A 15,719-nucleotide genomic window follows, 5' to 3' on the forward strand; every position below is an offset into this window, starting at 1 on the left:
TGGATGCCCTTCTTCATTGTGGTAGGCGCAACGTCTACCAACGTTCCTTCCCATAAATTCCCCTGGTGCTCTTGCTGGAGCCCTGAAATAAGGTTGATTTCGAATCCGATCTAAGATTTTATGGATTGGGATCCGGAATACCGTTGTTACCGCCTGTTTATTTCTCAATTCTATTTCTTGTTTGGTCAGTCCATTGTTGTTTCGGCCTCGCTTTGGCGAGCCGTTTCCCTTTTCTTGTTTCACCTCCTTGTTTCCCGATATATCTTCCTCGGCCCTGGCGTATTTCTCAATCCTTGCCATGAGTTCTTCCATGCTTTTTGGCAATGTTTTTGCCAAAGATTTCCGTAGTGGGCAGTCATCTTTCAGGCCGTTCTTGAAGGATACGACTGCTACTTCCTGGTTGCATTCAGGTATTCGGTTGAACACCTCGTAGTACCTCTTCGCATAGGCCCTGAGGCCTTCTTCTTTGGTGATTCGTAGAGCCATCAAAGCATCAACCCTCAGGGGTTGCAGCTTGTTGGTCACGAATCTGGCTACAAACATCTCGACCAAGCCTTCCCATGTCTTTACGCTTCCTTTTGGTAACTTATGGAACCAATCAGATGCAATTTCCCCAAAGGATGAGGGGAATACTTTGCAGAGCAATGGCTCGTTCCCGCTATACAATGCCATTGAATTTAGGTATAGCCCAACATGAAAGTTTGGATCTGACTTACCATCATAGATTTGAAACCTCGGCATACTGAATCTTTTGGGCGGTTCGAATTTGTCCAGTTCCACCGAGAAGGCTGTCCTCGGTTTCACTGGGGAATTTACCTCGGCTTCTGCATTCTGCTGCCTCCTCTTGAGGTAGTTCCTTAAGTCTTCTTTGCTCCTCCCTGGAGCTCGGCTGTCTTTGGATTTTAGTCTTTTCGGTATACTGCTTTCGGCCTCGTGGTGGGGTCGTTTGGATCTTTCTTCATGGGTTGTGTCAAAATGGAGTACTTGCCCCTGAACATGTCGATGTTCCTTGGGGTCTGGATTCTTCATGTGGTGTGTCCTTCGGGACTCTTCTTGCCTCGGGTTTTCCCGTCCGACTTCCCTAGAAGGCCGGTGAGAATGCCTTCCGCTTCTGGTATGCTGAGGGACCTCGGGGATTGTTTTTCTTCCATCCTTCTGGGTGTTGTTCGCCGGCATCGGCGTATCTTGCAGCGGCTATGGTGGCTGCATAACATTATTCTGCATCATGAAGTTGACGACTGACTGGAGGTCCGCCAACTTGTTTGCTAATTCTTTTACTTCTTCATCCCTCCTTAGGCACCTGTCCCTCCATACCTGGAGGTTATCTTCATTGTAGTATTTTCCTTGGTTTGCTCTTTTTGACGTGTCGCCTTCTGGGATGGCGTTGTTCTCTCTGTGACCCTGGTCACGGGCTTCTGTATTGTGGTTATCTCCTTCGATGTCAAGGTCAATTGGTCTGCCACTCCTAGTGGGAGCGTCATCCCCAATATTTTCCTGCTGTCCGTTACTGGCCATCTATTCTTCCTTCGATTCCCACAGACGGCGCCAAATTGTGTGGGTGAAAATCTGACCACACTGCCCGTTTAGTGATCAGCTGGAGAGCACAAGCAGAATAGATGGCTAAAGTAACCTGAAACAGAAAGAAAAAGCTCCGGCGGTGGTTCTTCCACCCGGGGGCACTCCGACGATCAAGTCAGTATATCTCTCAAAGATAATCAAGTACTAAATTGAATACTCAAAGTATAAGTTACATACCTTAGACCCACGGGGGTGCCTCTCTTTTATAATATACTCAATCCAAGTCCCACTAGAAGTATGACTTCTATGAATTCTAGTTCACTGTTTACTCTGGACTCTTTTAAGTGATACAGATAAACTCCTTGAAAGTTTTATCCTTATCTTAATTCAGTCCCCTTTGTGCCTTAGGACTCTTGCCCCATATCTCGGATTCCGATATCTTCGGAGATGACCTCGGCTTCTCCGAAATTACCTCGGCTTAACTACTAGGGCACGTGGCACCTCGGCTGACACGTCGGCGTCACCATGCCACGTATTGGTATACAGAAAATATATCCCCACACATGACATTACCTTTAATTCAAAAAAAGTAAATGTTGTGTGTCTCTCTATCTCATCACCATCACGTGACTTAAATTATTTTTTTTAATAAAAAATTAATTAAAATCAAATCGTATAAACGTGAGAGTGCATTGGATATATCCGTTATGGAAAGCGAGGATCCCGTACGTTGCAATTGGCAAGAGAAAATAGATTGAATAGTATTTTAGGGGAAGGACTAGCGAGCATTCCATGAACATGCATTGTTGACGTGTGGAAATTTCTTGAAAGAACAAAACAAAAAAACAATACATAACCGAAGAAACATAAATAAAGTTTGAAACGCGTGCTTTTTTATTTATTTGGGTTGATCATCTTATCTCATCTCTTATGTCTGCTTGTACAAATGTCATGCTTTACTCATGATGGTTTCTGGTCTGTTACAACTGCCTCAAAGCGGACACATACCCACACACACATTACTATCATCTTCAATTCTTTCGCTCTATCTTTGGTTAAAACTATTGAATAGTTTCCATTTTCACCATCACTAACTACTCTACTGTACTAAAACACTTACCCTCTATATGCATTCATTGTTTTTGTTTTCTTTTCTTTTTCTTCTCCATCATTATTATGTTCTTCTTTTTGAATAAATTCTTTGTTTTCTACCATTTTGATGATAGAGGTTTTTTTTTTTTTTTTTTTTTTTTCCTATTCAAAACATATCCGTTTCCACAGTAACCATAAAGTGCTGTTGAAATAAGACTCTTTGAGAATTTTTCTGTTTATTGTTTTCTATTTATATTTATTAAAATTTTTAAGTCCCATAAACAAGTGTCTATTTTTATTTTTGAAAACTTGTAAATAGCTTATAAATTTATTAAATTCTTAGTCACAAAAAAATTATTCACTTGAGAAAAAAAAATTCATTCCATACTCCTTTTTGCACCCCCCTAGCCACCAACCTATCGAAGTCGACAACCTCCTTTGGATGGCGACAATCACCTTCAGGTCTTCTGAAAATCACATTCGGCCACCACCTCCCACTGGGCAGCAACCACCACTTGTCAGAAACCATCTCCAGTCATCAACTCCGATCATCGACAATCACTTTCGGCCATCACCTCCCATCAACTACTCATTTCACTTATTTTTAAAACAAAATTTTAAAATATATCTATTCACCAAATATGTTTTTGTTTTCATTTTTACCAAAAATAAACATAAACATGTATAATTTTTCTATAAACAAAACAAAGAAACTGTAAATGTTATCAAACAACATTATAGTGCTCTGCTTTCAATTCTATGACTGATATTTATATTCTTAATGTTAATCCCATGAAGTGAGATAATTTCAGTAGTGTAAAGATGTTTGTCGTATCGATAACATACACATATATTTGTTTGCTTTGCACTTTCCTTTTTTTTTTTTTTCTTTTTTTTTTTTGGGAGGGGGGGGGTTAATACCAGTAACGGCTAGTCAATTTTGGAGATCCTACAAAACTTAGTTTTATATAGGGTAAATTATATAAATAGTCTTGTAATTTATACAATGTGTTAATTTGGTTTATATTATTTTAATTTATTTGATTTTGTCCCTTAATTTAATAGATTGTGTCATTTTAGTCCAATAAATAACGGTTGTTAAGTTTGCTAAACGGAAAGTCAAACTATGTGTCAATTTGGTCCATGTAGTTTACACAATGTGTCAATTTGGTTTCTGTCAAAATCGAGCAAATTAAAACAAGAACCAAATTGACACATTCTGTAAACTACATGAATCAAATTGACACATTGTGTAGACTTTTCGTCGACCAAACGTAACGATCGTTATTTAGGCCTCGTTTGGCAAGTGGCTTTTTTAGCCAAAAAGTCAAAAAGTTACTAAAAAATTTAAAAAGCCAACAACCTATACCAAAAAATCAAAGATTCCTTTTTCTCTCTATTTTTTGTACATCTTTTTGTAAAAAGCCAAAAATTCATCCAAAACATACTAGTTTTTTTTACATCATATTTTAGCTAAAAAGTCAAAAAATTACTTAAAAAGTCTGTTCCCAAACAAGGCCTTATTATAGTAAAAGGACACAATCTGTTAAATTAAGGAGCAAAATCGAACAAATTGAAACAATAAGGATCAAATTGACACGTCGTATAAACTATAAAGATTATTTACATAATTTTCCAATTTATATATATCACCATTAGACAGCATTGAGATTCCACACTTTTGCAGACTTGCTTGGGTAAATGAGGTAATTCTTCATTAGATGTGTCCATTATTTTTTTCACCACATAATGCTGTCTATCAATTTCATTTCTTTATCCTCAACAAGTAAAATTTATTCCATCATTTTAATTGTCATTAGTGCCCAAACCCCACCTCTCTCCTCCACTATAATAGAATTCTCTACTATAAATACCCATCACCTTCAAGGCATGTGTCCACCACACTCCTCTACTACCTCCCTATTCTTCCTCATCACCATCTTCTTGCTTATCAACTCTCTATCATTTTCCTTTCCATGGCTTCCAACCAAACATCTCTTCATGACGTGAAATTCTCAATCCCCATTCAAGACGTCGAGCAACAAACAAGCCTAGAAATCGAAGAAAAGGACTTTATTGATTACTCCAAACGGTCCCAATGGTTACGTGCAGCGGTCCTAGGAGCCAACGATGGGCTAATTTCTACTGCCTCTTTAATGATGGGTGTTGGAGCTGTCAAGCAAGACATTAAGGCCATGATCCTCACCGGCTTTGCTGGCTTGGTGGCTGGTGCTTGTAGCATGGCTATTGGAGAGTTTGTCTCCGTTTACTCTCAACTCGATATAGAAGTGGCTCAAATGAAGAGAGACAAGAAAAGGGTTGCTGTTGTTGGCGGTGGTGGAGAGAGAAAAGAAGAAGAAGAAGAGAGAGAGGGAGAGAAGGAGAGTTTGCCTAATCCGGTGCAGGCAGCTGCAGCTTCGGCTCTTGCTTTCTCAGTTGGTGCAATGGTGCCATTGCTAGCTGCATCATTTATAAGGGAGTATAAGGTAAGAGTAGGGGTGGTAGTTGGAGCAGTGAGCTTGGCTTTGGTGGTGTTTGGGTGGTTGGGGGCTACTTTAGGAAAGGCACCAGCTGCTAGGGCTGCAATTAGGGTATTGGTTGGAGGGTGGCTAGCTATGGCCATTACCTTTGGTTTGACAATGCTTATTGGTTCAAGTGGGCTTTAAACAACTATTGTATGTTTTAGTTTTGCTTAACGCTAAATATAAACAGATCTTTTATCAGATTTTTTTATTATTAGACACAAAATTAATAGGATCCACATTAATAAATACATGTGGAATTCATATTTTATGTCTAATGATAAAACAATCAGATAAAAATACGTTGTTGTATAATATATATATATATACATATATATATATATATATATGTGTATATACGTTGTTGTATATATTTTTGCTTGTATGTTAAGTTTTGTTTGCCCTCCGTATATGGTTTTTCTTTGTTTTGGTCAAGTGCGCTTTAACTGTCTCTACCTTTTTTTTCTTTTTTCTTTTTTCTTTTTTTTTGGGTTTTTATATTGTTGAAACAGCAATGCTAGGTATCATGAAAAGTCTTTCATGAAAATAATCATGAAAAATTTATGACCTTTGGATTACACTTACAATAAAGTACCACACACTAATCAAGGTAATTTAAGGGTCACAAAATTTTCATGACCATTTTCATGATCTCTAACATTTCTTTTGTTGAAATGCCCGTGGAAGAGCATTCCTTTGATTGGGGTGCTTGAAAGAAAAGGAAGGGAAAGGACGAAGAATTTTGCTTTCTTGTATCGTTTTATGTATCAAAAAAATAGAATGTTGGTGTATCTCTCTCTCACGATGCATAATGGTTATAAGGCCTATTCAACAATAATATTTCATTTGTCTCAAAATAATAACTCTTTTTAAGAGATTTAACTTTTTTTGGTAGTACAATTATTATACTTAAAAAATATGTGCTTATTTTTATTTTTCAAAAAAAATTTTCAAAAAATTCTACTTTCTTATTTTTCGTATTTTTTTGTTTTTACTGATTTTTTTTAATATTTTAAGCAATTTTTTTACTTTTTAGACAAAAATTGTAAAAAAAATATTTTAAAAATTCACTAAATACCAAAAAATACAAAAAAATACAACAATTCAGTACATATTTTGTATTTTTATATATTTATTAATTTTTTAAAATATTTTTTCACAATTTTTTTACTTTTTAGATACATCTAAGTAAGGTGCATCTAAAAAAGTAAAAAAAATGTTTAAAATTTTAAAAATATTCACTAAAAACAAAAAAATACAAAAATTAAAAAACTCAATTTTCAAAAAACTTAATCCAGAAAACTCAAACCAAACACACTAATTTTTTGAAATTATCCTTTGGTAATACATTTTTTTTTAAATATCAATTGTCATAATTGTACTTTTTTGTTGTTAATGAATTTAAAAGAATGATAAAATAAGAAATTCATATTATTTTAGTCTTTAATTTTTGAAAATGAACTAATATTTTAGGATAATAAAAAATAAAATAATTGACTAATATTTTGAAAGAGAGAGAGTATTACATGTGTATTCTTTGAAAATGAAACATGAGGATGATATTTATTTTTGGCATTGTCTACCTTACATCAAATTTAAACTAACAACACATATTTTAGGATAAATTACACTTGTCCCCTGAGATTTCTAATAAATATAAGGACATCTCCTATAATTTTAATAATTACAGTAACTTTTCTTATTTTATCTAACAATGTCAATATTCTTCCATTTCGTCAAAGGTATACAAATCACGTTAGTAACCTATACAAAATAATCATATTAACCTTGCTTTTGCATGCAAAAAGATAAAAATGCCCTTTATTCACAAAATCCCTAATCATATGGCTATATTCATAATAGAAATTGAATTTGAGAGAGAGAAAGAGAGAATCGAACGATGAATGTGAAGAAACAGAATTGGGAATACTCATCCAGTCATTTCAAAGTTTACCTCTTTGCACCATTTTCATCTCACCATGGCCTCAAACATCCAAGTTCTCCATTTGAATGTTTCTTTTGAAGGGCGCACACTCTCCAAGATGATCATAAAGAGCACTCTTGTCAATCCCCTGATGGTGATAGCTCTTGCAAACATAGAAAAACACACACGGCACTATCAAACCCATCAAATTCACAATCACCATAACCTCAACCAAGAACCCACCAACCATAATCCTCACAAAAATTCCATAACCCTCACCATGAACCAACACATCTCCAAAAACCCGATTATTCACCCCGCAAATTGCCAGGTACCCGAAAACAAGCACGACCGCTATTTGGGTCCTCCCCTTTAACAACTCATAACTCTTCCACATTGTCGCGAACCCAAAAATCGGTTCGAGGACCGAAACCACACTAGCTAAATGCCACAAAGCAGTGATGTAAACAAGAACAACAAGAAACAGAATAAAAATCACAACTACTGAGAAAAACAACAAAATTAGATTTTGGGTATGTAACTACCCACCACGTATAATGATTCGTACTTAATTAATTAAGGAGATTTGAAATTTAATTGTCAATTATTCTAATTTAATATGAGATTTACGAAAATTATGGAAATTGATTCATATATGATTCTATTGAGAATTTATTTTGAAATTAGAAATTGAAAGCCTAAATGGTTTAAGATAGTACAAATGGTGAATTGAATTATTTTAATTTCGAGTATCGGACCGTATAAGAGTTTAATTCAATATTCAATTCAGATTTATAAAATTGAGATTTGATTAATTGGGTCCGAAATAGAATTAATTAAGTTATACAAATTAGGAATTAAGATTATTGTGGTATTCAATTGAGTATGTTATTTATTGACGAAGATTTTGGAGTTTAATCTGAAATTGAAGACCTTAATGATTTAAGAAACTAAAATTGATGATGAAAATAAGTTTAATTTAATATTTGAAGTTTTTTGAAAGTTTGATTAAAAGCCTGATTCAGAATGATAAATTTGAATATAATTAATTGGGCTCTAATATAAGTCAAATTAAACAAATTAAATTACGTAGGACTTGTGATTAGTTATGATTAATTTAATTATGATCAAGATTAAGTAAAATTAAGGAGTGATTAATTAAGTTAATAGATAATTAGTGATTAATCTAATTCTACTCAATTAATTAACATTGTTTGTGTATATCAAAGAGGGTTCTAGAGAGTGAGAGATGTCAATGGGTTCAATTATATGTATTAGTGCTTGTGCTGGAGCCCGTTCATTCATTTGTTGCCTACGACTCTAGAGATAGAGAGAGAGAACCGAGAGAGAGAGAGAGAGAGAACTAAGAGAGAGAGAATTCAATTCTTTTGTTGAAAAAGAACCTTGTTGTTGGAAATAATGAAGTACGCTCAAGTGAAAAACTAAAGAATTAACAGAGGAAGTTAGAGAAAGTCAAAAATTGAGTAGGAGACTCGAGAAGTCAACATCATTAGGTAAATATTTATCCTAATTTTTGTAGATAATTTAGTTAAAAGTTGAAATTAAGAAAGTTATGAAATCATTCTCATGATTTTTGTAAGAAATTGGGTTTTAAGTGATAATTAAGTTAGGTTCATGGTTGTAGAAATTAATTTGAAAATTAATTATTTTGGGTTTTGATTTTGATTATTAACCTATGCATGTAATGTAATTTAAGAGTTTGATTCAAATTAAACATATTTTAAAACATCTATGATTATAAATTAAATTGAGGTTAAAAATTGAGTTAAGTTTACGATTAAGGAAATAAGTTTGGAAAGTAGTTAGTTTAAGTTTGATTTTGTCAGTCTTCATAAATTTGAAACTCAACCTTACATGCATCATGGAATTTTAAGGTTTTGAGATTTTAATTCATATTTTGAGTTTGAATTTGAATTTGATATGAGGAAAATTAATAAAAATCTAAATTAGAGCAATTCAAGATTTTAATTATAGTTTGAGCTTGATGATGTAGAATTTGTTGGATTTTGATAAATGTTTCATGCATGCAAATAATTTTCTAAGAAGTTTATAACTTTAATTTCATGTTTTGAAGAAAAATAGAAAGAGCTTGAAGTCAATTTTATGTAATTAAAAAGAAAATGAGGAATTGGAGCCTTATTCAAATTTATGTTAATTAATTTAGAAAGTAATCTCTTTGGGTTTGAATTTAGTTGTCTCAACATGAAATTGAGTTTCAATTGTACATGCATCATGAATGTTTAAGAATTTTGGAAGATCAATTTATGTTTTAGAATTTATGGATTTGAAATTGGGCTTGATATAAAGAAAATGAATTAAATTTAAATTCGGATAAACATGGAAATATATTGTAATTTATATTTGAGAATCAAAAATTAATTTGAATTTGATTTTGATTTGATTTTATACATACAAATATTTTTTAAAAGGGCTTTATAGATTCAATTTTAAGTTTCATGAAATAAAGAAAGAATTGAAAGATTTTTTTTTTTTTAAACTTGAAGTCCAAGATTTAAATGTGAATTAAAATTATGGAATTTTGAAATATAGGTGGAATTAACTTTAAATAAATGTATTTGGGAATATTTTTGCATATTCAAGTGAGTAATGTGTGAATTTGGAACCTTGGTAATGTGTTTTGAATTTTAAACAACATTTTGAAAAACCCAGAATTCGTCACCATCGCTCGAGCGAAGAAGTTGTCGCTTGTGCGTAGAATACAAGCAAGCAGTATTTTTGCAGATCAAAGGGTCCACTCGAGCGACCAATGTTGTGCTCGAGCGAAGAGTCGTGTTTCAAAAAAAATTTAAAAATCGTTTCATATTTCGATTTCCATTCTCTTTTACTTCCAAGCATTCTTAGGCAAGAATTATGACTCAACAAGATTAATAAACTACCAATTAACATAAATTAGTTGGTTAAAGAATAAGTCATTGACTTAGTAATAATTGATTAAGAAGCCAAGTAAGAAATTGGTTTATTTAGAAAAGAATAATTTAGTAATGAAAGAATATGTGAAACGAGAACCCGATTCATTTGAATAAAGAAAGAATAAGCGTAGTAGACCTTTAGATTATTTAAACAGAAGACAAGAAAAGTCAAGTTTAATCAAGGAATTAATATTGTGTTGCAATGTGTATATGTTATATGTTTGTGTAGGTCATGCGCTATCGTTTGCCTGATCTATCTGATTTGTCTGCATTATCTGATCTGTTAACGGAGCTATCTGTGAGTAATAACTCTGTAAAGTCATGTTTAACTTTAATTATTTTCTAATGATATGAAATGATCAGTTTTCTAAAATGTTATGTTTTGAATAAATGAATGATTGTCCAAATTTCTGAAATGTATTTGTGGCGTCCTTAGCATCATATGATATGTGTCCCTTTTATGGGTCTTCGGAATGCCTTTATGGTCGTCCCTTCATGGGTCATCGGAATGCCCTATGGCCGTCCCTTTATGAGTCATCAGAAACGTCTCTGTGCACATGAGTCCTTGGAATGCCTTCAAGGTCGTCCCTTGATAGGTCATCGAATCTGTTAGCGCTAATGGATGTACCACGTATGATCATATGTAAAATCTGAATATGAAAATGAATATGAACATGTACAATAATATGTTTTTGATTTGGAATCTGAATATGCATAAGACTCTGTTTTTTATAAGAATCTGTTTCTGATATAAAATCTGATTTCTGAATTTGATATAGACATCATTCATTAAAATCTTTACTCTGTTATTATTCACTAGGTTCCAGTTCACTGTATTATTTATGTATATAGGTGATCAGGCGCGTGACCAAGCCTAAAGCTTGTGCCTAGACTCTGTTTTGTTAGCCAACCTATGTGCCTCCCGTGGACGTTCTGGATATGTCTATTGGTTATGGCTAAGTGCAAAAAGTTCAAGTTTTGTTTCCTTGTTTGGTTAAACAAGTCTTTGCTTATTTTGCAAATAGGGTTAAGTCTCTTTTTGTCTAATCTGTATATATATGATGACGTAAGAATGATGCGTAAATATGTATATAAACATTTTAAAATTTTTCCGTCTTATATAAGTCTACACAGCTCAATGGATGTTGTATATTTGTCATTTGCTTCCGCTAGCCCCTAACATTATGTTAATTTATCTCAGAGGCCTTCGGTAATCCCAAGATTACTGGCCGGTTACGATACTAAACCTATAGAGGGAGTTTTGGATCATGACAGGGTATCTACAGTTATAACAAAAAGAAAACTGACAAACACAATGTTATAGATGATTATGATTAGAGAAACCCATATGTAGGTGATGAAGAGTCGCCAAAAAATGCAGGAAATGGCGGTGATGGTGGAAGAGAAAGAGAAGGGCTTGGAGGTATAGAGAGAGGCGATGGTGAAAACTACGGCGGCGGTGGAGAGGAGAGAGAAGGCGAAGAGAAAGATGAAGTAGAAGAACTGGAAGATGAAGAGCTTGGTCCATTGAGAGAAGTGAGAACCAGTTGGGGAGTCGATTTGGGTGAGGAGAGGGTGAGTGGAGAGAGAGTGAGCTACGATTGCAAAGGAGATAGGGAAAATTAGGGTTAGGGTTAGGAGGTAGAAGGTTTTGGGGGATTATTTAGGGATTGAGGTTAATTCTCTCAAGATGTCTGGTATGGAAAAGAATTGGAGTTCCTTATGAGATAGATCCATGGTTGTTTATACAGATTGTTATATATATATATATATGTATGTATGTATCTATTTCTTTGGAAATGTATCTATATCTATTTATTTATATATTTTTATGTTTACAAAAACTAAAAATTAATTACAAAAATTAATAAATTTTATAGACATATAAAAGTTAGGGAAAATTATTTATAAGTCATATTAGGAGAACTTATGCAATGTGAAGTCCTGTGTAATTTCTTATAGAGTTTCAAGCCCTATTTAGATAGGAATGTATTCCACAAGATCCTATGAGTTGTGAATAAATGGTATTAATATACTATTATATCCTATAGTGGCAAAACCATACATAGGAAATTGAATGTTACCATAGATTATATCTATATGAATGTGAATTTGAATTTCAAAATACATGAACAAGCAACATTTTCAAATTCAATTTAAAAAATCAAAAACCTAGTAAGTTTTCGAAACGTAACGTGATATGCACGTAAACACTAAATACAACAACGTCACAGCACAAATTCAAAGAAAAAATACAACCGAACGTAACACGCACAAAACATGACAACATTACAGATGTGAGTTAACATTACAACCTAAATGTAACATCATTGGAGGTTAATGAAAGTGTGTCAATGTATGGATGTACCATTTTACAATGTGAATGTTTTTTTTGCATCTGAATGTCGCATCTGATATGGTCACGTTACGTTACATTTGTGTAGGTATCACGTTACGTTTCACAAACTTAATGGGTTTTTAATTTTTTTAATTGAATGTGAAAATATTGCTAGTTTATGAAAAATTGTACATCCATACATTGACACACTTTCATTAGCCTCCAATGACGTTACATTTATATTGTAATGTTAACCCACATCTGCAATGTTGTCATATTTTGTGCGTGTTATGTTGGGTTGTATTTTTTCTTTGAAATTGTGTTGTGACGTTATTGTATTCAATATTTATGTACGTGTCACGTTACGTTTCGCAAACTTATTAGGTTTTTGATTTTTTAAATTGAATGTGAAAATGTTATTGGTTTATGAAAAATGATACATCCATACATTAATACACTTTCATTAGCCTCCAATGACATTATATTTAGGTTGTAATAATGTTGTCACGTTTTGTGCGTGTTATGTTCGGTTATATTTTTTCTTTAAAATTGTGTTGTGATGTTATTGTATTCAATATTTATGTACGTGTCAGGTTATGTTTCGCAAACTTATTAGGTTTTTGATTTTTTAAATTGAATGTGAAAATGTTGCTTGTTCATATATTTTGAAATTCAAATTCACATTCATATAGATATAATCTATGGTAACATTCAATTTCCTATATACAGTTTTGCCATTATTTATGATATTAACAACTAATATTGAGGGTAAATATGTATTTTGAAATTCAAATACACATTTATATAAATATGATCTATGAAAATATTCAATTTCCTATATATAGTTTTGCCATTATTTATGGTATTAACAACTAATATTGAGGGTAAATGTGTCAACAAACTTCCTACAGGACTTATGGGAATATAAGTTTTTTAGTAGGACCATATGTAGCATAAGTCTCCCTAATAGGACTTACAAATAATTTTTCCTAAGAGTTATTTCATTTAAATAATTTTTTTATATTCTTTTTCATTTAAATAAATAATTTTTAAAAAGCTATTTTTATTCTTCTTCATTATTGTTGATGGGTTAAGGACACTTGAGGGCATTATAGGCATTTTAGTGTTTAGCTTTAATGACATTAGTAGATTTTGTGAAGTGTGTAAAAGACAGTCAAAAAATGAGGAAATATTGATATTGTCAGGTAAAATATGAGAGGTTATTGTAAATATTAAAATCACAAGGAAAGTCTCTATATTTGTTAAAACCTCAAGAAAAATAAGTACAATTTACCCTATATTTTATTTATAATTTCAAGCATCCACACACAAATGAATAATTTTGAATTTGTTGTATACTTACTAACTATTACTAACTATTAAGTATTCTAGAACTACTTAGTAATCATCCCAACTTGATTAGCAAATTAATGGTGCCACTCACCATAGCTTGGCCAAATATTTGACACAAATATTATGGTAATCATGATTTGTATCAAAAAAATTTAAAACTCATTTCGGAATTTATAATCAAACAATTTTCAAAACTCTTTTCAAAAATTTATAATCAAATTCTTTTTAAAACTCTATATTAAAAAAAATTCAAAAAAAAATGTTTTCTTATTTTGTTCTTTAAAGTTATTTTTGATTTTTTTGAATTTTTTTTTTATTTTTTTGAAAAAAATATTTTATTATTTTTTTAAGTATTAGCCAAATAATTTTTTTATGATTTAATTATATATGGTCAATCCAAATTTTTTTTAAATTAAAAAAATATTAAAATAAAAATTAAAAATTATATATTTAAAATAAAAAAATAAAATATTTAAATATTTAAAAAAATTTAAAAATACAACGCACAAATATAGTAAATACATTAAAAAAATAAAAAAATATTTACCCTAAAAAAATAAAATTAAGAAGATTTTTAAATATTTAAAAAAAAATAAACCCATAACAATTTTAAAATTTATAATTAAACAAATTTTCACTTTTCAAAACTAATTTCTAAAATTTATCTTTCGAAACACAACTCAAAACTTATTTCAAAAACTAAACAAAACGAAGCCATACTTTCTAACCAAGGTTCTCTTTTCAAATCAATTGGCCTCATTTGAAAATATGTTATTTTAATAATTTTTTGACTATAATATGAGGTAAAAAAAATTAATATGTTTGAGATGATTTTTTTACTTTTTATCAAAAAATATGTAAAAAATAAAGAGAAAATTTTTTTTTTGACTTTTTATATAAATTATTAATTTTTTAATTTTTTTATTAACTTTTTAATTTTTAAATTAAAATATTGAGTTGTCAAACGATAGGTTAGGAACAAATTAGTAATACAAGAGACAATATCTATCTGTGGAGTGCCCTGCTGAATTTTGGATGAAAGACTAGCGACACAAATCAACTTATCAACCAGATCAAGTAACTACTTATAGAGAGAGGCTGAAAAAGATAAAGCGATCAAGACTTATATATAATTATCATCTCAAAAAATGGCTTCTGACTTTGAATCCCAATCAACTTTTTGTTGGGTTGCAATGCAACGGCTGAGCCACAGCTACGACAGTGGTGTCAGAAATGCTTTTGGATTATATGTAGATTTTGTCTAAAACTTTTGGAGATTTTACAAGCTGACCCAGTAGAATAAGGAAACATTAAAAAAAAAAAAAAAAAAAAAAAAAACTTTATGAGCTTCACAAATTGACCCCCCAATGGAATTAGAAAATATGTATAAGGAAATAAAAGTATTGCTTAGGTCATTAGAATGAAAGCAGAATGGAATGAAATAGAACGGTTATTTCTTAACCTTCTTATAAAATAATTATTTTTTTATAATAGTAAACGATAATACTATTTGCAATTCATTTTCATCATTTTTTAGTGAATTAAACATGACAAAGAACATTTTAATGAAATGATTATTTTCATTCTATTTTTATTCTAATTAACCAAACATTGAAAATGGCTCATCAAGATTGTGGCAACCAGCATACAAGGTTGTCAGTTCCTCGCAATTTTCATTATTTTTTCTCAACTCTTCTTGTCACCGTCTTTAAAATAAATATAAAAACCAAAAAAAAAAAAACTTGTCAATGGTTTACACCTGGAAGATTTGCAAAGTTAACCTGATTCAAGCATTTGGAGAAGATTTGTTTAGCAAAAAGTGTTTGCTTGATTTTTATGAAAGCAATAATAAGATTTTTTTTTAAAAAAAATTGTTTTTGTTGATGTGATTGACAATATATATAAGGAAAATTTATTTATAATTCCTATCTTGAGTAATGATGATTTATTTAGTCTCAAGAATTTTCGTATAATTAGTCTCATTAATTTTGAAAATGTAAATTTAATATATTATTTGGAAA

At 31.5% G+C, this 15,719-nt stretch overlaps 1 protein-coding gene and 1 pseudogene across 1 annotated transcript; one reads left to right on the forward strand and one right to left on the reverse strand.

Moving 5' to 3' along the window:
- Nucleotides 1-4,496: 4,496 nt before the first annotated feature.
- On the forward strand, nt 4,497-5,539 carry LOC114265984 (vacuolar iron transporter homolog 4). The gene has a single exon (XM_028206861.2). It carries the CDS (start codon nt 4,587-4,589, stop codon nt 5,274-5,276), a length of 690 nt encoding a protein of 229 aa, XP_028062662.2. The 5' UTR covers nt 4,497-4,586; the 3' UTR covers nt 5,277-5,539.
- A 1,578-nt stretch (nt 5,540-7,117) lies between these two features.
- On the reverse strand, nt 7,118-11,744 carry LOC114265983 (uncharacterized; annotated as a pseudogene).
- Between the last annotated feature and the right edge of the window lie 3,975 nt (nt 11,745-15,719).

Source organism: Camellia sinensis, chromosome 3 (genome assembly GCF_055761805.1).
Source record: "Camellia sinensis isolate YWXY chromosome 3, ASM5576180v1, whole genome shotgun sequence".
Taxonomy (NCBI): Eukaryota; Viridiplantae; Streptophyta; class Magnoliopsida; order Ericales; family Theaceae; genus Camellia; species Camellia sinensis.